Source organism: Ictidomys tridecemlineatus, chromosome 8, assembly GCF_052094955.1.
Source record: "Ictidomys tridecemlineatus isolate mIctTri1 chromosome 8, mIctTri1.hap1, whole genome shotgun sequence".
NCBI lineage: Eukaryota > Metazoa > Chordata > Mammalia > Rodentia > Sciuridae > Ictidomys > Ictidomys tridecemlineatus.
Window position 1 is genome coordinate 25,892,489 of NC_135484.1, and position 22,583 is coordinate 25,915,071.

The 22,583-nt window shown below is 42.0% G+C and overlaps 1 protein-coding gene across 2 annotated transcripts in view; it reads left to right on the forward strand.

Moving 5' to 3' along the window:
- Nucleotides 1-6,585: 6,585 nt before the first annotated feature.
- The window catches only part of Nhsl1 (NHS like 1), a 238,909-nt gene continuing 222,911 nt past the window's right edge, over nucleotides 6,586-22,583 (forward strand). For both annotated transcript variants that reach the window (XM_078019050.1, XM_078019051.1), the window contains exon 1: nucleotides 6,586-6,876. In XM_078019050.1, the coding sequence (XP_077875176.1) occupies nucleotides 6,588-6,876 (289 nt within the window). In that variant the 5' untranslated portion in view covers nucleotides 6,586-6,587. The remainder of the gene's footprint in view (nucleotides 6,877-22,583) is intronic.

Sequence of the window (22,583 nt, forward strand, 5' to 3'; positions counted from 1 at the left end):
GATAACTGTAGCACCCCAGTAGAGAAACCTCTGGTGCCACCAGGCCCACAGGGACCTTGGTGACATCTTACCAGGTCCTTATTATTGTCCCTTGATATAAGCGGTGCTATCCCAGTTTCATGGTGTGTCAGCCTCAAGCCTGTATGTTTCCTGATGTTGGGCTGTAGAGCCACGCTTTGGTGAATAAGGAATCCCAGCATGGGTGGCTCTCCTCATGGGCTGGGGGTGGCTCTCCCCCAACTCTGGGCCACAGTGGCATGCGGCAGGCCAGGCTCTCCCTCCCTAACACTACTTTTTAAAATTTTGGTACCAGGGATTGAACTCAGGGGCATTCAACCACTGAGCCACATCCCCAGTCCTATTTTGTATTTTAGTTAGAGACGGTCTCACTGAATTGCTTAGTGCCTCACTTTTTCTGAGGCTGGCTTTGAACTCGTGATCTTCCCACCTCAGCCTCCCAAGCTACTGGGATTATAGGCATGTGCCACCCTGCTTGGCCCTAACATCACTTTTAAAAGAAAGTTCTCTAAACATTATTCATAGAAATAATGGTTTTATAAGCTATTTTGAGTATTGTCAGTTGACAAAGGCAGCTGAATTTTTAAATGGCTACTGGGTAGAAACAGCTCTGCAGGGAGTAATTCATAGGATGGAATGAACCAGAAGCCATTTACCAACCAATTAACCAAAGCCTAAATGTGAAAGAAACATGCTAAAAAAATATGAACTATAATCCTGGTACTTCCAATTCCTTCTTAATAAGGTGTTGGTGAAATTGACTGGAAGAAATGGTTTTTGATTTTGTTCTTTAGATTTTCTTTGCTCTTTGTCCTTGTTCTTTGTAAGTTTCATGGATAATTAGGGGAATTTTGTAGATGAACACATTACCTTTATTTTTTATTTTATTTTTTAAAAATATATTTTAGTTATTGATAGATCTTTATTTTATTCATTTATATGTGGTACTGAGAATCGAACCCAGTGCTTCACACATGCTAGGCAAGTGCTAACTTACTATAGTCACAACTCATTTATGATCTTTTCCATATTGTAGTTACTTGGCAAACCCTTCCTCCTGGGCCCACTCTCCCCCATGGCAGATGGTTATCTACAGCTTGCTGCTTTTTCCACCTACCTAATACTTCATGCCTGAGAAGATTGATTTATGTAACATCACTCAGTTTCCTGGCTTTTGATTGAAAGATTTTTTTGTTAACATGAAAGGCAAGAGCCTTTCACTAGAGAATATGGCATGGTCCCATTGATTAGTTATTGGGGGAGCTTTTGACACTGTACGCACTGGTAGATTACTTACGAGAAATTTGGTCATTTCTCTAAAAGATGATAAAAAATTGTCCTCAGATTCATATCTTGTGGGAATAAAGGTTTAGTTTGTCTCAATAGGTGCTGATGGGGTGGGTGTAAAAGAGAACATGGATTTCTTCAACTGGTGACGAAGAAAGGAATTCTGATGATTGGCTTTGATCCCCAAAATATAACTTATGCTAAGTGATTTTTTTCATACTTCTTCATCTCCTGGTATTCAATATGAAGTACCGAAGGTATTTAACATGATGATTTTGGTTGTTCTCAGAATATGACATCATGTCATGATGTGCTAAGGATGTTTCCCGTGTCTAACAAAGGTTGGAGGGAATAGCAAAAATAGATGCTGAGGCCAGGTGCAGTAGTGCACACCTATAATCTCAGTGACTTGGGAGGCTGAGACAAAAGGATTATAAATTCATGTGGACAATTTAGCAAGATTCTCTGTCCAGAGGAAAAAGAATGGAGGGATGGGACCTAGGGGTATAACTCAGTGGTAGAATTTTCCTAGGTTAAATCCCCAGTTTCACAACAATCCAGGAGAATTTACAAGACACATAACTGATACCAAAATCAATTATGAAGATTGCAGTATAAAAATTTCAAAGTAAATTGTTGAGAATTGGGTAGACACTCCTTCCAAAAAGTACAAAGAAGTTAAGTGGCTAAAGATCAAGGAGGGCTTTTTGAGGATTTGTTTGGACAGAGCTACACTATGAGTCCTGCCTGCACACTGCATGTATTTTGTTCAAGGATGTTCTTCTCACAGGTCATTCCATGAATTAGTCTAGCCCTATTGAACACTTTTTGCTAGCAGAGTCCTGAGGTGGCACAAGGCATCACATGGCAAGAGACAGGGAGTATATGTGTGTTTCTTCAGGTCTCACTTTCATAAAGCCACTTGGATTCAATAATGGGGGCTTTATCCAAATGCCCATATCTTACCCCAATCATCTTCCAAAGGCCTCACCTCTAAACATTATAGATTAAAATTTCTACACATGAAGACTTGGGGTGGAGTACACTCAAGTCATATCCAAATCATGGCAGAGGGTTTTCTCTAGGCCTCTGAAAGCTTGTTGGATGCTCCTGACCACCACTGGATTGGTGCCAACTTCCACTTGAGGAAAGCACTCCATGGCAGCAGAGAGGAGGGCTATGCTTGAAAGGTGGTGTTTTGTCTTTCAACCAGTCTTTCTAATGACCCTCAGAGAATATATGAGGAATCCACACTAAGAAGGTTGGCCTGAGATTGATTTTATATATATATATATATATGATGTATAGAACATATATATATTTATACATATATATATGCACATATACATACAGTATATATACACATATAGAATTGAACACAGGGGTGCTTTACCACTCAGCTACATCTTCAGTGCTCTTAAAACAGGTGGGTTTGTTTTTGGAATTTTGAGATAGGGTCTCACTAAGATACTGAGATGGGCCTTGAACTTATGGTCTCTTGCCTCAGCCTCCTGAGTAGCTGGGATTACAGTTGTACCCCTACCTGACCGGAAATCATTTTAAAAGAGATACTTCCTAAAAAGTCTTACTGGAGGATTGATAGGATGCCAATAGCAAGCAGCCATGAGGAGTGGATGGAAGGAAAACCAAGGTTGGGGTAGAAGAAATAGAGAAAATTCATTGCCTGTGGCCAAACATTCCCAGTGAGGGATTTGAAAGTGTCTGTCTGTTTGAAACATCATGCCCGTAAACCCAGCAGGTATGATACCATTTTATCAGAGTACCATTCCAGTACTCCAGTCCAGTATAAACTTTCCTCCTTTCCCATACTGTGGTAGCATACTGGCTGGGAAAACATGAGAGGGAGTGGGAACAAGCTCCTTGCCTATAGTTCTGCCCACAGAAGGGCCCTGCTGGGAAGTGGGAAACTAAAAGTAGAATGTTCTATTACTTGAGAGAGAAGAAACTGATGGGTCTGCTCATGTTGTCATGTAGGTGGAAGAGGAAGACCTATCCTTACTGAACAGATCTTTTTTCCTTTTTTATTTTTGGCTGTGCCTGAGGATGAATCCAGGACCTTGAACATGCTAGGCATGCACTGTACCACTGAGCTACACCTCCAGTTCAGAATGAATAAACTAAAGAAAAAATGCTTAATTTAACTACAACAAAGTAATTTACCAAGTAAATGTTATACATGGCAAAGGACATATATCTAGAATATATAAAAAATTGATCACATCTTAATGATAAAAAGACAGTGATCTGATTTTGAAAATGAGTAAAAAATCTGAGCAGACATTTATTTTGAGTATATCTTTCTTTAAAGATAAACAAGTGGCCAATACTACACACGAAAAGGATGCTCAGTATCCTAAATGATCATGGAAATGCAAATCAAAACAATCACACCCAGGAGAATGGCTGTAATAAAAAAAAAGAGAAATAATAACAAGTGTTGGTAAGGAAGTAGAAAAATTGGAGCCCTCAGTGATTGCTTGTAGGAATGTAAACTGGGCCATTGCTTTAGAAAATAGTCTGGTACTTCTTCATAAGCTTAATCATAGAATTGCCATATGATCCCATGATTCTACTCCTAGGTATATAACCAAGAGAAATGAAAACATGTCCACAATATTCTGTACATGAATATTCACAGCAGCATTACTCATAATGTCTAGTAAGTAAAAACCAAACTGGCCATCAACTGAGTGGATCAACAAAATTTGATATCCATACAAAAGAGATATTATTTAGTCATAAAATGGAACTGAAGAGCTATACCATGAATAAATGTTGAAAACATTACACTGTAAAAGAAGCCACAAAAGATTGTTTGATTTCATTGATATGTCTAGAACAGGTAGATATATAAAGATACCTAAAGGTTTGTATACTGGCTAGTGAAGAGTAGTAGAAGGTAAGGGGAGAATTAAATTTTTTTTGGAGGGGGTGTGAAATGTTCCAAAATAGATTGTGTTGATGTATGCATAAAATGTGAATATACTAAAAACACTGAATTGCACACTTTAATCTGCAAGTTATATTGTACGTAATTGTAAAATAGTATGCAGGTCTGCTACTAGACTGGGAGTGTCTGGATGGCAGGGATGATTTCTTGGTAGTGGGGACTGAACCAGGGGCAGTTTACCACTGAGCTACATCCCCAGCTATTTTTATTTTTAATTTTTTTTTTAAAGAGAGAGAGTGAGAGAGGAGAGAGAGAGAGAGAGAGAGAGAGAGAGAGAGAGAGAGAGAGAGAGAGAGAGAATTTTTTTTTAATATTTATTTTTTAGTTCTCGGCGGACACAACATCTTTGTTGGTATGTGGTGCTGAGGATCGAACCCGGGCCGCACGCATGCCAGGCGAGCGTGCTACTGCTTGAGCCACATCCCCAGCCCTTATTTTTAATTTTTGATACAAGATGTCCCTCAGTTACCCAGAAAACTTGGGATCCTCCTGCTTCAGCTTCCGGTGTCACTGGAATTACCTGCATAGGCCACCAGGACCAGTTGCATGTTACCTTTTCTTTGGGCAGTTACACAGACACTCAACACATATTTCTTGAGGAATAAGCACACTTTCATACTGTTGCTGATGTTCATACAATGTTTCAAAGCACTCTGCAAATTTCAAAGCATTTTTTTCACCCACTGCAGCAGTTCCTTTGTGCTTCATTAACAACCCTGAAGATGATCCCAGTAGGTGGTATTAGATTATTACTGATGCCTATTGTAAAAGCAACCATGCAAGAGGGAAAGTGCAAAAACAAACAAATAATAAATAAATAAAAATACATTCTGTCTGCTCAATTTTATTCAGTGGAGCTCTCCTCAAGTGCATCTGCCTTGCATTGCTCCTGCGCCCGAGAGAAGGAATACACTTACATATTTTACAATCAGCACCACTCTGGGAGACTGATTCCCAAAGGGCCATGTAACAGTACAGCAATGAGGGTCAGTTGCGGGGCAAGAAACCAAAGAACTGAGATTCCTTTTCTGAGCAAACATAGCGATGAGGCCAGTGGGATTTTCGCTTCGGGATATTGGACCCAGTCTCCTCAAATACTTCTTACCAGAAGGTTTGAGTTAGCTGGGTGTCCCATGACCACCGTCTCAACAGCATTTAGTTTAACAGTCTTCCAGGCCCCGAATTCAGCAATCTAGGTTTTGGTACCCCGCTGGCCAACTCTCATGCTTGGGTAAAGAAACAGATTAGGCACACATCAGCCAGGACTTTTCCAGTTGGAGAGGTAGGAAGCCTCAAGCTCTCTGAAGAGGACTTCGATGCTTTTTCCAACTGGGACTAGGACTCCTGGTTGGCTAGAGAATCCCTGGCCACAGGATGATTCAATGACGTCTTTTCTCAAGCCCACCGAAATGGCCCAGAAACCTTGGTCGCTTTCCAGCGGAGAGACCAGTGGGACCCAGACAGGGCCTGGGGCGTTCCCCGTGGGGCGGGGCGCGCCTGACTCACAGCTACCAAGGGGCAGGAGCGCAGGTGAGCCGCCGGAGCGGTCCCAGCGCCTCCGCCTCCCCGGCGCCCGCGCAGCGCTCCACCCCAGCCTGGGGGACGGGCGGAGGCTCTGGTCCACCGCCCTTGGGCTTCGAAGAGGGGTGGGCGGCGACGTGGGAGCTCCGGGACTGTGTGGCCGTGCCGGCCCCGGTAGGGTGCGCTGAGGCACCCCGGCTGCCACCGCCCGCAGGCACTGGGCGCGGCGGCCGCGGGAGCCGCAGGTGGTTCCCCGGGCCGGCCCTTTTCTCCTCCCCCTTTCCTTTCTTTTGCCTCCCCTCCCTCTCGCCCGGTGTCGGCGGCACTTCCCCCGCTTCCTCCTCCCTCTCCAATCGGGAGGGAGGGAAGGAGCCACCGGCTCTTTCCTGCCTGCCTGCAAACTTCAGCGGGACTCCCGGCTCCACTCGCCGCCGCGGCCACTGCCGCCCGCTCGGGAGCTGCTCCGGGAACTTCCTTTCGCTGTGCGGCAGGGCAATCCCGGCTGGTGGGAGGACGCCACCAGGCGCCGGGCGGCTTGGACCCCCGATCCCTTTCCTGGGCTACTGCCCGCCCGCGAGTCCGCTAGTCTGTCGGTGCGTCCTTCCTGCCCGGCCTCTCCCCCGCCGGCAGGAGCCGCGGAGCTTCCCCTCGGCGCCCAGCCGCTGCGGGGGACCTTTCTTTGTGTTGCATGCAGACTCGCGCCCCGCGCCGACGTGGGGCGGATTAAGGGCTGCGCTCGCCTGGGGCGGCCCGCGGCGCCGCCGGCCGGAGCCGCCCCCCGCCTCGCGCCATGCCCTTCCACCAGAGGACCGTGGAGCCCGCGCGGTTGCGCCGGCCCGAGTTGGCGGAGGCCGGGGCCGCGGGCGCGCCACTCTTCCGCTCGCTGGAGCAGGTCAGCTCGCATGCCTTAGTCTGCCTGCTGGCGCAGCTGGCCGACCTGTCGCGCTGCGCCGGGGACATCTTCGGCGAGCTCGAGGGCCAGGCAGCCGCGTTGGGCCACCGCACAGCTGAGTTGCACCGCCGCCTCGACGCCCTGCACGCCGCCGCCGCGCGCCTGGACCACCGCCGAGTGAAAATCCGTGAGTGGCCGGCGGGTCGGGGGAGGGGAACGCGGCGGGAGGCGCGGCCAGATGCTCCCTGCTGCCCCCTGGCGGCGCGGGTTCGGCTCTGGGGCCGCTGTGTGAGCCGGGAGCCCCGCGAGTGTAGGGTTCTCGGGTGGGGGCTGCCTGACCCGAGAGGGAGGCAACGTAGGTAGCAGGCGCGTGTGGCACCCTAGGTTTCTCGGCTTCTGGGAGATTCTTGGCTACCTTGGTGGAATGAGCGCGGAGTGTGACAATTGGGCTGTTCTGTCCTCTCAGTGAGAGAAGAGCCGCGGGTGCTGTATACAGAGGAGCAACCATGGGAAAGTGGCAGGGGAAGAAGGTAGCCCATTTGAGAAGCAAGGGTAGAACACTGACATGGATGTACATTCTTTAGACTTCTCGAGGATCTTTTTGGAAAAGTCGGGGGATCTCAGCAAGCATTGAGTCTGCTTGTTACCTTTCTGCCTAGCCGCGTGTTGTACCTGTGTTCTTACCTACAAACGAAACTGTAGATTTTTTAGTTCAGGTTTTTTTCCTGTTGGCCTTGAATTTTGTTTCCTCTCCCAGACTGACCCATCAGCTCTTTGTGATTCAGAGGATCTTGACCTTGAGCTGAGACTCTATTCATTCATCTTTGTCTGGCCTCCTCCAACCCTGAAAATCAAGTCTATGTCCTGACACAGTGATCTCCCTAAACACCCATTTCATCTCAGCAGCTTAACTGGAATTTCCTGCTGTCTCAAAGCAGAGAAACTTTGTGTGATGTCTATTTGGTTTCTCCCTTTTATGTTCGTGGACTTGGTCATAATCCTGAGTGTAAACTGGAGATGGTTGATGGATTGTAGGGTGGAGGGGAGATACTGGTGTAACGCCTAGATTTCAGCAGCTCAAGGTGAAATATTGCCTCACTTAGAATCACTTCATAAGCAATCTTGAATAGCTTGTTTTCCAACTTGCTAGAAAAACTTAGGTGTATATATATTTTTTTAAATTTTAAAATTGAACCCAGTGTCCCATGCATGCTAGGCAAGCGCTCTGCAACTGAGCTACAGCCCCAGCCCTATATTTTAACTACTCTACAGCCTAAGAGTTCAAACTTTCAATAAGTTAATTCCAGTAAGATTGCTCGCTATAATACCATCTTTCTCCAAGTTGTCCAGTTATGTGATGGTCTTACATTTTTATAGTTCACCTCTTTGATTGTGCTGTCAACACATTCTTATAAATTGTGGACAGCTCCTAACCTAGGTGAGTGGGAGGAGATGAGGATGGGAATCAGTGATCTCATGAAGTTGGAGGCAATCGGAATATATCTATCTAATGTGAATAATGAATGACCTGTGCATAGGATGTATTGTCTTAGAGGAATGTCACAGTCAACATGGCGATCATTAGTTGCTTCTATGTCTTTTCTGTAGGATGTGTGTACATGGGTGAATGAGAATTTCACCCTTGACCAACAATGTGATGAAGCAAATCTGACTACTGGATGAACTAATCTATTGTGGGAATTAAAAACAAGAGGAAGCACATTCTATTTAATGGAATGAAGTGTTGCCTGATTCTAGAATCAGAAAAGAAAGCCAATTAAGATCTTTATTTTTTATTTTTATTTTTGGCAGTACTAAGAATTGAATCCAGGTGTTCTCTACCACTGAGCTACCTCCCAGCCACCCCCCTCACCCCTTTGCCCACTTTTAAAAGTTGGAAACAGGGTCTTGCTGAATTGCCCATGCTTGCATTGAATTTGTGATCCTTCTGCCTCTGCCTCCTGAGTCACTGAGATTACAGGCGAGTATCACTGTACCCAGCTCCCCAGCCCTTTTTTTGTTTTCTTTGATACTGAGGATTGAACTCAGGGACACTTTACCACAGAGCTAAATCCCTAGTGCTTTTTTAAAAACATTTTTTAGTTTTGTATTTTGAGACAGTCTTACTGTTGTCCAGTCTGGCCTCCAGTTTGCTGAGGCTGGCCAGTTTGCTGAGGCAGGAGGACTTGAGATCCTCCTGCTCAGTCTCCCCAATAGCAGGGATTACAGGCCTGTGCCACTGTGCTCTGCCAGTTAATATCTTTAAACAAAATAAAACCAAAAACAAACAAAAAAGCAATGGGCTGTGGGTTTAACTCAGTGGCAGAGTGCTCAACTAGCTTGTGCAAACCCAGTCCCTGGATTTAATCCCCAGTATCTCTAAGAAGAGGGTGGGGTGGGTGGGCCAAGGTGGGAAGGAAAGCAGAACCAAGAAAAATTCCTGAAGGTCAAGAACTGCTTTGTTAGTTTTGTTTTGCATTTAAATATATGACTTTTCTCTCCTTTATGTGTATAAGTCTTAGTGGGCTACATGTCCATAACCAGAAATTACCTAAATTCTCTAAGTTAACTAAGGTTGTTCTTATTATAATGACTGAAATAATTCATTTCAAAACTTTTAATAAGTTGAATCTTAAATGGCTTTGATTTTATACCAGAAACCCTGGCTATGATCACAAAAGAAGGCTTTTATTGAATATAATTATGCCTAAGAGTATAAGTGCATATACAGAAGAAAGCTGAACTATAAAGACATTATTAGTTTTTGTGGTTTTTTTTCCCTACCTTTGCATGCTTTTTTATATGCCAGAAAGCAAAGAACTGCCTATTCATTCTTTCTATTTAGCATCTGTTAGGATTCTTTAAAAACAAGGCTTCAAACCTATTCCTGCGTAAAAGTTACAATTTGAAGTTATTTTAGTCTTGTTTTAGGTAGGTCTTCAGAATAATATACTCCATTAGTATGTGTGGACATCTAGATTCTTAGACTTGGAATTGACTATGAAGGCCATTCATCTGTTTCACGAACACCTAACCAGAGAGGAAATCCAGGCCAAAAGAGTTGGAGTGTTTTACCCTGGATTAAGAGATGATGAATAGTACATCCCTTCTAGACCCCAACCTTCAATTGACCTGCCTGCTGTCCCACTGCTTATGAAGCTTCCCTTTAGGTCCAAATAGAGAACAAAGTGTAGATACATTTCATAAAAGATCTCCCTCGGAGCAAGTGATGTTCCAGCTAGCTTCCCAAAAGACAGGGGGCAGGACAGCACAATCACTGGTTGATGGGGTTCTTCTGTAATATAAGATGTCATTGAAATGATTTTTAAATGTGTAGACTATCTTTGCTATATACAAACAACATTTTGGTTCTATGGTCAGTCCTGCTGGCCTCAATGGTTTTTTTTTTTTTTTTAATATTTATTTTTCAGGGGCTGGGGTGGTGGCTCAGTGGTAGAGCGCTCACCTAGCATGCATGAGGCACTGGGTTCGATCCTCAGCACCACATAAAAGCAAAATATTGTATCCACCTAAAACTAAAGATACATAAATAAATACTTTAAAAAAATTATTTTTCAGTTTTCGGTGGACACAACATCTTTATTTTATTTTTATGTGGTGCTGAGGATCGAACTCAGCGCCCTGGGTTCGATGCCCAGCCAGGCAAGCACGCTATCACTTGAGCCACATCCCCAGCCCATGGCCTCAATGATTATTAGGAATATTTCATCAAGCTTATTATTAAATATTATGGATAACAAGTCATCCAAAATGTTGTTTGTTGTTGTCACAAATTGGCAAAGACACACATTACTATTCTCCTAGTCATTGAAGGCTCCCCTTATGATTTCTTTGACATCTCCAGGCTGGGAAAAGTGTTCCTATGGCACTCCCCTGGCCCCAGGATGAGCATCAGTATGTGTCTTCATCATCCATTTACCAGGGGCACTGAAATGGTATATCCATATCAGCGTCTCTCTGCCAGATAGCAAGCTCCTTGAAGCTAAGGATTGCCACAGTTTTGTTTTTCTTGAGCATAGAATGGTGCCTGGAATGTAATACCTTAATAAATGTTTGTTCTGAACTAATACAAATGTTTCTTAGTGCTTTTTATCTGGAAGAATAACTACAAAAGCCTTGGGGAAAAAATACTATTATTTTTCTGTTGCAAATCTAAGTGAGCAAGACAGTTACTTAAAAAAAAAAACTTTAATTTCCTATATTTTAAAAGTTTTGAACTCAGCTGCCAAAATCTCCTTTTTGTAAAAGTCAGACTTCATTAATTTTGCTGACAAAATAAGGCCTCATTGAAAATGAGTGTGATGGTGTATGCTTGTAATCCCCATAGCTTGGGAGGCTGAAGCTGGAGGATAACAAGTTCAAAGCCAGTCTCAGCAATTTAGTGAGGCCCTAAGCAATTTAGCAAGACCCTGTCTCTAAATAAAATATAAAGGAGGATGTTGGGGGGCCGCAGCCAAGTCGGAATGGCCCCTGGCATTTTGCCAGGGGTGGTGATGGTGGGGGCGGTGGCGCCAAGCCATTGGGATGATGATGGTTAGGTTGGGCTGTGTGTGATTGCTGTGGCTGGATGGTGCTGGATTGAGGCGGGCTGTGTATTCAGTTGTGTATTGGACCCCTGCTGCCTGGGCACCCACTACTTTTGAGTTCTCGAAGTTCCCGTTGAGTTCAGGTTGAGCTCAGGTGGGGATTCCTGGAGAGTTCGTGTGGTTGGTGGAGTTCCGGTGGAGGGAGTTCCGATTGTTGTGTGGTGTTCCGTGGGTGGTGTTCGTGGGAGTTCGGAAATAAAGTTTGTTCCTGCTTGAGTGACTCCTGATTTGTGCCCAGCCAGACTGCCCCAGAGGGTTAGGGATGTGCCTCAGTAGTTAAGCATTCCTGAGTTCAATCCTTGGTACCCAAAAGAAAAAAAAAAGTAGCAACCTCTAGAAATGTGAATAGTTATATCTGGGCTCTGTGAACAGTCAAAAGAGACTTTGCTATGCAGAAATCAATGCAAACTGAACCCAAGAGCCTTGTTTGTTTATTTATTTATATATTTATTTGTCTATTTATTTATTTTGATGCCAGGATTGAACCCAGGGACATTTAACCACTGAGCCACATCCCAGCCCTTTATAAAAATATTTTTTATTTTGAGATAAGGGCCTTTACTAAGTTGCTGAGACTGGCTTTGAACTTGCAGTCCTCCTGCCTCATCCTCTGGAGATGCTAGGATTATAGGCATGCATCATCACATGCCTGGCTTCTGTTTTATATGTATATTTTTAATCTGTGTGTATGTATGTGTAAGATAAATAGCTTTACTGAGATAAAATTATTACACTATATAATTCACCCACTTAAAGTGTACAGTTTGGTGGTTTTTAGTATGCTCAGAGTTGTGCAATGTAACCACAGTCAATTTTAGAACATTTCCATCATTCCAAAAGAAAGTCTCATGTTCATTAGCAGTTATTCTCCATTTCCTTTTAACATTTCCACCCCTAGACAAACGGTGAATCTACTTTCTGCCCCTATAGATTTGACTAGTCTGGATATTTCATACAAGTGGAATCATACAATATGTGGTACTGACTTTCTGCACTTAGTACAGTGTTTTACAGTTTAAGTCTCCCCTGGCCCCCTTATTTTTCTTTCTTTCCTTCTCATGGGGCTGGGGATTGAATCAAGGACTTTATGTTAAGCAAGTGCTCTACCACTGAGCCTAGATTCTTAGCCCCATGATTTATTTCTTTTAATAATTAATACTAACACTTCTCATGCAATTCTTTCATTATTAAAAAATCATGGTGGCACACCCTTGTAATTCCAGCTACTCTGGAAGCTGAGGCAGGAGGAATGCGAGTTTGAGGCCAGTCTCAGCTATTTAGAAAGAACTTGTCTCAAAATAGAAAAGTTAAAATGGCAGAAGTTCAGTAGTAGAATGCCCCTGGGTTCAATAATAGAGGGAAAAACAAACAAACAAACAAAAAGTGAGGCTTTACAGAGGGAGAAATGGAAGTTCTAGAGTTGGTAAGAGGTCTATACAAGACAGACTTGAGTCTTCTGATTTTGAATCAAAAACTCTCTTCACCTTAAATGTACTATCTGGGATTTGGGGGGTTAGCTCAGTGGTAGAGCTTGTGCTTAGCCCTTGTAAGCCTTTGAAGCGCTTCCCTGGATGAATGAAATGTAATTGTTGAAAAAGATTAGGAAAAGATGGTTTGTTTGCCTTAAAAATAAAAGTTTTTAGAAAACCAGATTTTTTTTTTTTTCTATTGGAGTCCATTAGTGAGCCAGAAATGGTGGCTCATGCCTGTAATCCCAGTGACTTGGGAGGCTGAGGCAAGTTATAGACAGCCTTAGCAACTTAGAGAAACCCTATCTCAAAATAAATAAAAAGATGGGATGTAGCTCGATGATAGAGTGCCCTGAGTTCAGTGCCCCCTGCCACACAAACAACAAAAAATGGATTCCAGAAATGTTCCAAGTTGAGAGAGGTTGGCTGTACTGCACAACTATGGGGACCTCTTCACATCATAGTATGTGCTCAGCCTGTGCACCTGTACATGATGGCCTTGGAACACTGTGTAGTTTTTAGAGGTGAGCTATATGTTGTTCAAGATAACTGGTTACCTGGGAGTGTAGCTTAGTGGCAGACATGTGTTTACTATGTGTGAGGTTCTGGATTCAATACCCAAAACCCACCCCACCAAAAAAAGATAGCTGGTTGGCAGAAAGATCCTATAGGCCCTGTCTTTTCATAGACAGGTATGAGAATTTGAAAGAGTAGGCTCATACTTCTGAGTAGTGTTCTAGGTGTTAAGTCACAACAGACTGTCCTCCGACCTAACTAGAAGTTTGGCTAGTCCTGATGTCAGAATGTCTTTGTTTCCTCAGAACAAACCTTTTCTGCAAAATATTTGTCAGGGTTCTAAAGATAGCAAAGAGACTTCTCTGTTGTTGTTGTTGTTCTTTTTTTGGTACTAGGGATTGAACCCAGGGGCACTTAACCACTAGCCACATCCCCAGCACTTTTTATCTTTTCTTTTTTCTTGTTCTTCTTCTTTTTTTTTTTTTTAATAGGATCTTTTTTAAAAATTTATTTTATTTATTTTATTTTATTTTTTTAATAGGATCTTGCTAAATAGGGTCTCACTAAATTGCTGAGGCTGGCTTTGAACTTACAATTCTCCTGCCTTAGCCTCCTGAGTTGCTGGGATTACAGGCACGCACCACCAGGCCTGCCACTTCTCTGCACTTCTAAGAACAAGTTATGTGGCTATTTTTGTGCCTGCTTATAAACGTTTCTCTCCAGTGAAATTGGCATAAGACTTGATTTCATTGAAACATTGCATCTGGATGCGTGCCTATAACACCAGTCACACAGGGCTGGGAGTGGGGTTGGGTGGCGGAAGTGAGACAGAAGGATTGCAAGTTCAAAGTCAGCCTCAGTAATTTAGTGAGACCCTGAGCAATTTAGTGAGACCTTGTCTCAAAATAAAAAATAGAAAGGGATAGGGTTGTGGCTTAGTGGTGAAATGTGCCCCTGGGTTCAATCCTCAGTACCAAAAAAAAAAAAAAAAAAAAAAAGAAAAGAAAAGAAACACCACATACTATAGAGAATGTTTGTGAGGATGTGGCTTCCACCCACCTCTAATCCCTGAATAGTCCTTAAATTTATTAACAAAAACTGATGGTAGCTAAGTGGACAATTGTACCATTCAGTTAAAGAAGCTGTGTGAGATCAAGCAGTGTTTCCTACTTGCCTAGAATTTATGTTAAAAATAGAGATTCCTTAGCAGGGCATGGTAGTGCACATCTGTAATCCCAGGCTGAGACAGGATAATTGCAATTGGCAGTTCATTGAGACCCTATCTCCAAATAAAATTTAAAAAGGTTTGGGGAAGTACTTCAGTGGTAGAGTGTTTACCTAGTAATTGCAAGATCCTGGGTTTCATCCCTAGTACTGTAAACAAAACAAAACAAAATTCCCAGACCCTTTCAAAACCCGGTTGAGCCTGTCTCTAGCATGTTTAACAAATGCCACAGTGTTCTCTGAGCAGGCAAATTGAGGACCACTGCAATGGGCAGATGGACAGGAGAGCTTTGTATATTGGGAATTGAAAAACTTGAGTCTGGCTTCACCTCTGCCATGTTCTGTTCTGTTCTTCTTCTTTTTTTTTCTGTACTGTTGATTCAATTCAGTGGCACTTTATCACTGAGCTACATCTCTAGTCCTTTTTTCAAGTATTATTTTGAAAAAAGGTCTTGGCCTTGCTGATCTCAAACTTGTGATGTTTTTGCCTCAGCCTCCCAAACATCTGGGATTACAGGTGTGCATCACCATGCCCAGTTTGTGCTAGTATGCGGATTTGGACCAATTTATTCAATCTGTCTAGCCCTTGATTTCCTTATCTGTAAAATAGACATTTCAACTAAAATAATTACTGCAGGCTTTTACAATTTTTGGCATTTTGTGATTCAATCGATAAATTAAAAATTCATTTACTTATTTTAAAATCAACAAATGAAGGTCAAATAACATTTATGGTGTACAACACGATGTTCTGATATATGCTGTATACATTGTGGAATGGCTAAATACAGCTAAGTAACATGTCTTACCTCACTTTTTTTGTGGTGAGAAAACATAAAATTTGCTCTTTGAAGATTTTCACATATATAATACATTGTTACTAACTATAGTCACCTTTCTTCACAGTAGGTCTTTTGAAATTCTTCTTTTTTTTTTTTTTTTTATACTAGGGATTGAAGCCAGAGCTGCTTAACCACTGAGCCACATTCCCAGCCCTTTTTGTTTATTTATTTTTATACTTAGAGCCTTGATAAGTTACTGAGGTTGGCCCTGAACTTGCAATCCTCCTGTCTCAGTCTCCGGAGCTGATACGATTATAGGCGTGCACCAGCACACCTTTATTTCTCAGCACAAATTTTGTATCCTTTTCCCGATATCTTACTCTACCCACCCACCTCTTCCAGCCCAGGTAGCAACCATTCTCTCTGCTTTTATGAGTTAGATTTTACTGTTTGATTATCAGAAGTTTTACTATTTGAAAAGATAAACGTGTGATTACAATTTTGATAAATAATCTCTCTCAGATTCTTAGGAAGGGGAATTTAAATAAAATCTTTGTGTCTGAAATAAACTCTATGACCAGAAGGACTCTATCAAGTAAAATCACATTTATTTATTGGTTGCAGAGCTAAGGATTGAGCTCAGGGCCTCATGCATTCTAGGCAAGTGCTTGACCACTGAGCTGTACCCTCAAGTAATATTTTTAAACAGAGAGATCATGTGGATCTTTACATGTTGGGAGGTTATTTATATCTTCCCAATAGATCAGTCAGCCATTTGTTCAAATTTGTGTATATTCTGCCTACAGTAAACTAGATTCCTCCTCATCTTTAAAAATGTTAATAGCATTAGGGGAAGAGAATTGCATTTAAATGCATTTGCCATATGTTCAGAGTTCTAAAAAAAAAGTGTTAACTTTTGAATTATGAGAGTATGTCTTTTAGGTCCAAACATCAGTCTACTCATGATTCTTTGGAATATAATTACCTGGCATAAAACACTACCTACATTTAGGTTGAAATTCTTTATTGAGCAATAATCTGGTTTTCTTATGTTAGAGCAAAACATCATATTAAAATTTCAACTGCATTGTTTTAGGGTTAGGACTAACAAAGAAATTTAAATAAAGAACTATTTAGTTTGTTAATATCTGGAAAGAATATTTGGAAGCAGAAAAATAATGCGGTGTTTTGTTTTGAGACTGGATGTGATGGTGCATGCCTATAATTCCAGCAGCTCAGGAGGCTGAGGGAGGAGGATCGCAAGTTCAAAGCCAGCTTCAGCAAAAGTGAAGCACTGAGCAACTCAGTGAGACCCTGTCTCTAAATAAAATGCAAAATACGGCTGGGGATGTGGCTCAGTGGTAGAGTACCCCTGAGTTCAATCCCTGGTACCTCGCCCCATATACACACCAAAAAAAAAAAAAAAAAATTTAAATTAAGTTTCTTTTTTGGTGCCAGAGATGGAACTCAGGGGTACTTCACCACTGAGCCACATCCTCAGCCCTTTTTATTTCTTTAAATTTGAGACAGGATCTGGCTAATTTGCTTAGGGTCTTGCTTAGTTGCTGAGGCTAGCTTTGAACTTGCTATTTTCCTGTTTTAGCTTCCCGAGTTGTTGGGATCACAGGCATACTCAGCAAAAATAAAGGTTTTTTTTTTTTTTTTTTTTTTTTTTTTTTTTTGTGGTGCTAGGGATTGAACCCAGGGCCTTGTGTATGCTAGGCAAGCACTCTACCAACTGATCTATAACCCCAGCCCCCAAAATCAAGTTTTAAGAATAATATGAAATGGCTTGAGCCTAACTAGGCACCTAGTAACTTATTTAATTATTAAATTCAATTTCTCCTCAAATTGGTTTAAATCCTAAGATGAACAAATTCTGCAGAAATTGAAATTCAGAATCAACATGATGGTGGTGTTGGCTGTGTTGCTTTTGCATGTCTTTCTCTAAGTGTGCCCTTCAGCAGTACTTCAGAGAAATGCAGTAGAGGAGCTAGAACTTTCTTTGGGGAACTCAAAGGAAAGGGCCTGGAGATCCCAGCCATCAGTCCCTCCCTCCCTTCCTTCCTTCTGTCCTTTATTTCTTTCTTTTAAATTTATTTATTTGTAGTTATAATCAGTTATACATGACAGTAGAAAGCTCTTTGATTCATTGTATACTACGAAGTAGAATTTTTCACTTCTCTGGTTGTGCATGAAGTAGAGTCATGCCTTTCGTGCAATCATACATGTACCCACGGTAATGATGTCTGTCTCATTCCACTGTCTTTCCTACCCCTTTGCCCCCTCCTCCCCTCCATTTTGACCCATTCAAAGTTTCTCCACTTATCCCATGCACCCCCTGCCCCCCAATATGGAATAGTATCCACTTATCAGAGAAAACATTCAGCCTCTGTTTTTTTTTTTTGTTTTTCTTTCTTTGTGGTGCTGGGGATTGAACCCAGGGCCTTATATATGCAAGGCAAGCACTCTACTAATTGAGCTACATCCCCAGCCCTGGGACCTGTTTTTTTTTTTTTTTTTTTTTGAGATTGGCTTATTTCGCTTGGCATGATATTCTCCAATTCCATCCATTTACCTGCAAATGCCATAATTTTATTCTCTTTTAATGATGAATTATATTCCATTGTGTATATGTACCACAGTTTCTTTATGCATTCATCTATTGAAGGGCATCTAAGTTGGTTCCATAATTTAGCTATTGTGAATTGTGCTGCCATAAACATTGATGTGGCTGTGTCCTTGTGGTATGCTGTTTTTAAGTCCTTTGGATATAAAACAAGGAGTAGGATAGCTGGGTCAAATGGTGGTTCCATTCCCAGTTTTCCAAGGAATCTCCATACTGCTTTCCAGATTGGTTATACCAATTTGCAGTCCCACCAGTAATGTGAGAGTGTGTCCTTTTTTCCACATCCTCGCCAACACTTTTTGTTGTTTGTATTCTTAATAGCTGCTATTCTGACTGAATTGAGGTAAAATCTTAGAGTAGTTTTGATTTGCATTTCTCTAAATGCTAGAGCTGTTGAACATTTTTACATATGTTTGTTGATTGATTATATATCCTCTTCTGAGAAGTGTTTGTTCAGTTCCTTGGCCCATTTATTGATTGGGTTGTATTGTTTTTATTTTTGGTGTCAAGTTTTTTTTTTAAGTGTATTTTTTCAGTTGTAAGTGGACACAATACTTTTATTTTTATGTGGTGCTGAGGATTGAACCCCATGCCTCATGTGTGCCAGGCAAGCACTCTACCACTGAGCCTCAGCCACAGCCCCTGATGTCAAGTTTTTTGAGTTCTTTATATATCCTGGAGATTGTGCTCTATGTGATATATGTGTGTGGCAAAAATTTGCTCCTCAAGTCTAGGCTCTCTGTTCACCTCATTGTTTCTTTTGCTGAGAAGAAGCTTTTTAGTTTGAAACCATCCCATTTATTGATTCTTGATTTTATTTCTTGCACTTTAAGAGTCTTGTTAAGGAAGTCAGGGCCTAATACGACATGATGGAGATTTAGGCCTTTTTTTTCTTCTATTAGGCGTAGGATCTCTGGTCTAAATCCTAGGTCCTTGATCCACTTTGAGTTGAGTTTTGTGCATGGTGAGAGATAGAGGTTTAGTTTCATTTTGCTGCATATGGATTTCCAGTTTTCCCAGCACCATTTGTTGAAGAAGCTATCTTTTCTCCAATGTTATGTTTTTGGTCTAGTATGAGATAATGTCTAGTATTTATGTGGGTTGGTCTCTGTGTCTTCTGTACCATTAGTCTCATCAATCCTTTCTTTGTGGATAAATGACACATCTGTGAATGTCTTTGGCATCAGACTCCAAAAAGTATCTTTACTGGTATTAGGATCTAGGCGGCATCTGACATCCAAGGGGAACTGTCTTTTGCATGATTTTGTATTGTCTTCTGATGCTGATGGCAAACATTGGCATGTTTGTCACGGGCAGAGTAAAGTGTACAGCAGCTCTCTGAGGTGGATTCTGCTCCGTTATTTCAGTGTAACAGCTGATAGCACTAAGGTACCAGTAATTTGTTTGCACACATCCACAGCTCTAAGCAGTGGAGCTGAGCTTTGAACACAGACAGCGCTGCCTGTAGCGTTAGCCTGCTTTGATATTGTGTGGTACTGTCTCTGGACTATCTGCACCAACTTCAAATTATGACGATCAGAGACTCAGATGGGATAAACCAATGCCAAGAAATATGGTGAATGCCTGTCAAATATCTGAGGGAAAAACACAAAGTCTTTTGGGCTTTAACCTTTTCCTTCTCTGTTTTGAAACCTCTCAAACTATGAGCAGATGGCCAGGACTTACTGAGTTCTTTGCTGGGCACACAGCTAACATTTATTTAACACTTGCTGCTTTTGCCTCAGTGGTAGCAAAGGCTGAGGTAGCCCCACTTGCACATGGCCCTGTATTGCCATGGGTGCCCCCCAGGGATGCTGGACTACGGAAGCCTGGAAGATGAGAGCTGACCAAGTCCAGAGGAGAGATGGTCTCAGAGATAAACATAAAAATATTTCTGATTGGGAAACCAAAGTGTTCTGCACAGGCATCTAAAAGTGTCAGTGGTTCCTGACAAGAACATGTGAAGGGGTGGGGGGGCTTTCTCTCTGCCTCACAGGGATTCAGCTTGTTGGCTGGAGAGCCTCATGTGGATGTCCTCTTTCTGTCCCAGCGCCCTTTCGCCTCCATTTCCTCCTATTGTGGGAACTGGAGAGCAGGCTCAGATCCCATTCAGCTTCCTCACTGTGGAAGAGCTGTCCCTTCTTCCTCCCTTTCCTGAGAGGTGGCAGGGTGGCAGGAGAGGAGATACTAGAACCTCCACCCAAACCCAGCACCTGACGGGTTTGTGGACTCAGACCTCCTGCTTTCCTTGCTCCCCTTGGAGTGCAGGCAACTATTAGCACACTTCATTCATCTCCCATTTCCCACACATTCTGAGTCATCACATTTAGCAGGGGCCTGGCTAAAAACAGATTCCCAGACCCGCCCCTGGAGATTCTGAATCAGCATGGCTGGGGTGAGGCCTGTCTTGGCCTCACTAACACGTGCCCCTAGGTGATTCTGATAAACTGAGCTGTGGAAACACTGGTCTCTGTTGTTCTGTGTTTGGAATCTTGTTCATGAGGTAGCAGGACATTCATCCATTTATGATGCATATTTTGAGTTACTCCTCTAGTACTAAGTTGTGAGGGTCATAAAATGGGTCTCCCAGGGCCCTTCCTTCAGGTATGTGGCATATTTATGTGGATGATTTTATATAATTAAATAAAATTATATGAGCCATTCTTTATAACATTTCTAGAAGAAAGTCTTAATTCCAAATTGCCACTTTTGATGATATCTAACATAAAAGGCTTACATATAAGTGGAATGGTGGTACCCCCATACATATAAAGTAATGATTTTAATGTTTATAGCATATTTTGTTCTAAAAAAAAAATTCTAAAAAACAAGTAGAAATCCTTCCGGGATAAGATTTTTTTCTTCCCTGTGAAATGGTGGCAATTTTCTTCTGTTGGCACCCTTTTATTTTCACTTACTCTTCTGATTTCTTTCATAATAATTCTCTACCCATGTAGAAAACCAATATCTCACTTTGAAGGGACACATGACTGTTGCAGATTATTCCTGCGAGGACATTATTATACTTTCCTCACCTTTTGCCCCCTTCTGATTAAAAATTAGTAGTCATTGTCAGTAACATGTGGAGGATTGTGTAGTAACTAGCAGATTTAAATTGCAAAAATACTCGGAAGAATGTGAGAGCTTTCTGACAACATCAGCCACTTGATACAATGTTCTGAGGGCTGAGGCTACAATGTGTATGTAGCAAAGGCAATTGAGTTAAGCAGGGCTTTGCTGAGCCTAATCAGATTGGGCCTGATTATGTTGGCCTCTGGAAGGGCTGTTGAGGTGCTGAGTGGGCTGCTGTTTCCCAGCTGATGGGCTGGCCACAGGGAACAGGTCTAGACAAGGAAACCAGCCTATATTTTTCAGGATATCCCAGTTGTACTAATTAACTAGCTGGTGAACTCTCAGCTCCAGGCATCTCATGTTCTTTACCTCTACATGAGGGCTTAGGCTGGTGGAAAAATCATGATGCAGCTCAAATAATATTAGTGTAAGTTTTCATCTCTTTTATTGAATAGGCAACACATTTATATTGTTCAAAAATAGTTACAGCAGAGGCTATGCAGTAAAAAGAGTCACTCTTGCTCTTGTCGTCCTCTGCCTTGTCCCTCCCTCTCCTACGAGATGACTACTTTTATTAGTTTGTCTGAATTCTTTCAAGGTTTCTTTATACAAATATAAAAAATATTATTTGATGTTGTATTCCCTCCATTTTTCATGCACATAATTTCTGGATTATGCTGTTGTTCTTCTCCATTCATATGTGATCCAAACTATTGTTTTTTAAGCTAATTTCTTTTTATTTGTGAAATCCCATTTACATTTGCTGTTGCTTGAGAAAGCAACTGATTCGGGAAATAAGATTAATATCACTGAGATAACTGTGCAAGAGTTTCTCTCTCTCTCTCTCTCTCTCTCTCTCTCTCTCTCTCTCTCTTAATGGTACCAGGGACTGAACCCAGGGTCTCATGTGTGCTAGGCAAGCACTTGACCACTGAGCTATACCTCCAGCCCCTGTTAAACTTTTTTTTTTGGTACCAGGAATTGAACCCAGGAGCACTTCACCGCTGAGCCACATTCCCAGCCCCCTTTTAAAATTATTTATTGGGCTGGGGATGTGGCTCAAGTGGTAGCGCGCTCGCCTGGCATGCGTGCGGCCCGGGTTCGATCCTCAGCACCACATACAAATATATTGTGTCCGCCGATAACTAAAAAATAAATATTAAAAATTCTCTCCCTCTTTCTCTCTCACTCTCTCTTAAAAAAAGAAGTAAAATAAAATAAAATAAAATAATTTATTTATTTATTTTAAAATTTTGAGACAAGGGTATCACTAAGCTGCTGAGGCTGTCTTTGAACTCATGATCCTCCTGCCTCAGCCTCCTGAGTTGCTGGGATTATAAGCATATGCCACTGTTAAACTCTTTTTAAAATTAAATTAATTTTTTTAATTAAAAAAAATTTTGTAGTTGTAGATGGATGGAATGCCTTTATTTTATTTATTTTTATGTGGTGCTAAGGACTAAACCAAGTGCCTCACACATGCTAGGCAAGTGCTCTGCCACTGAGCTACAGCCCCAATCCTATTTATTAATTTTTATTATTGCAAGTGCTTTGAATTTTAGGTATATATGAACTTCGCGAGAGATGATTAAGCT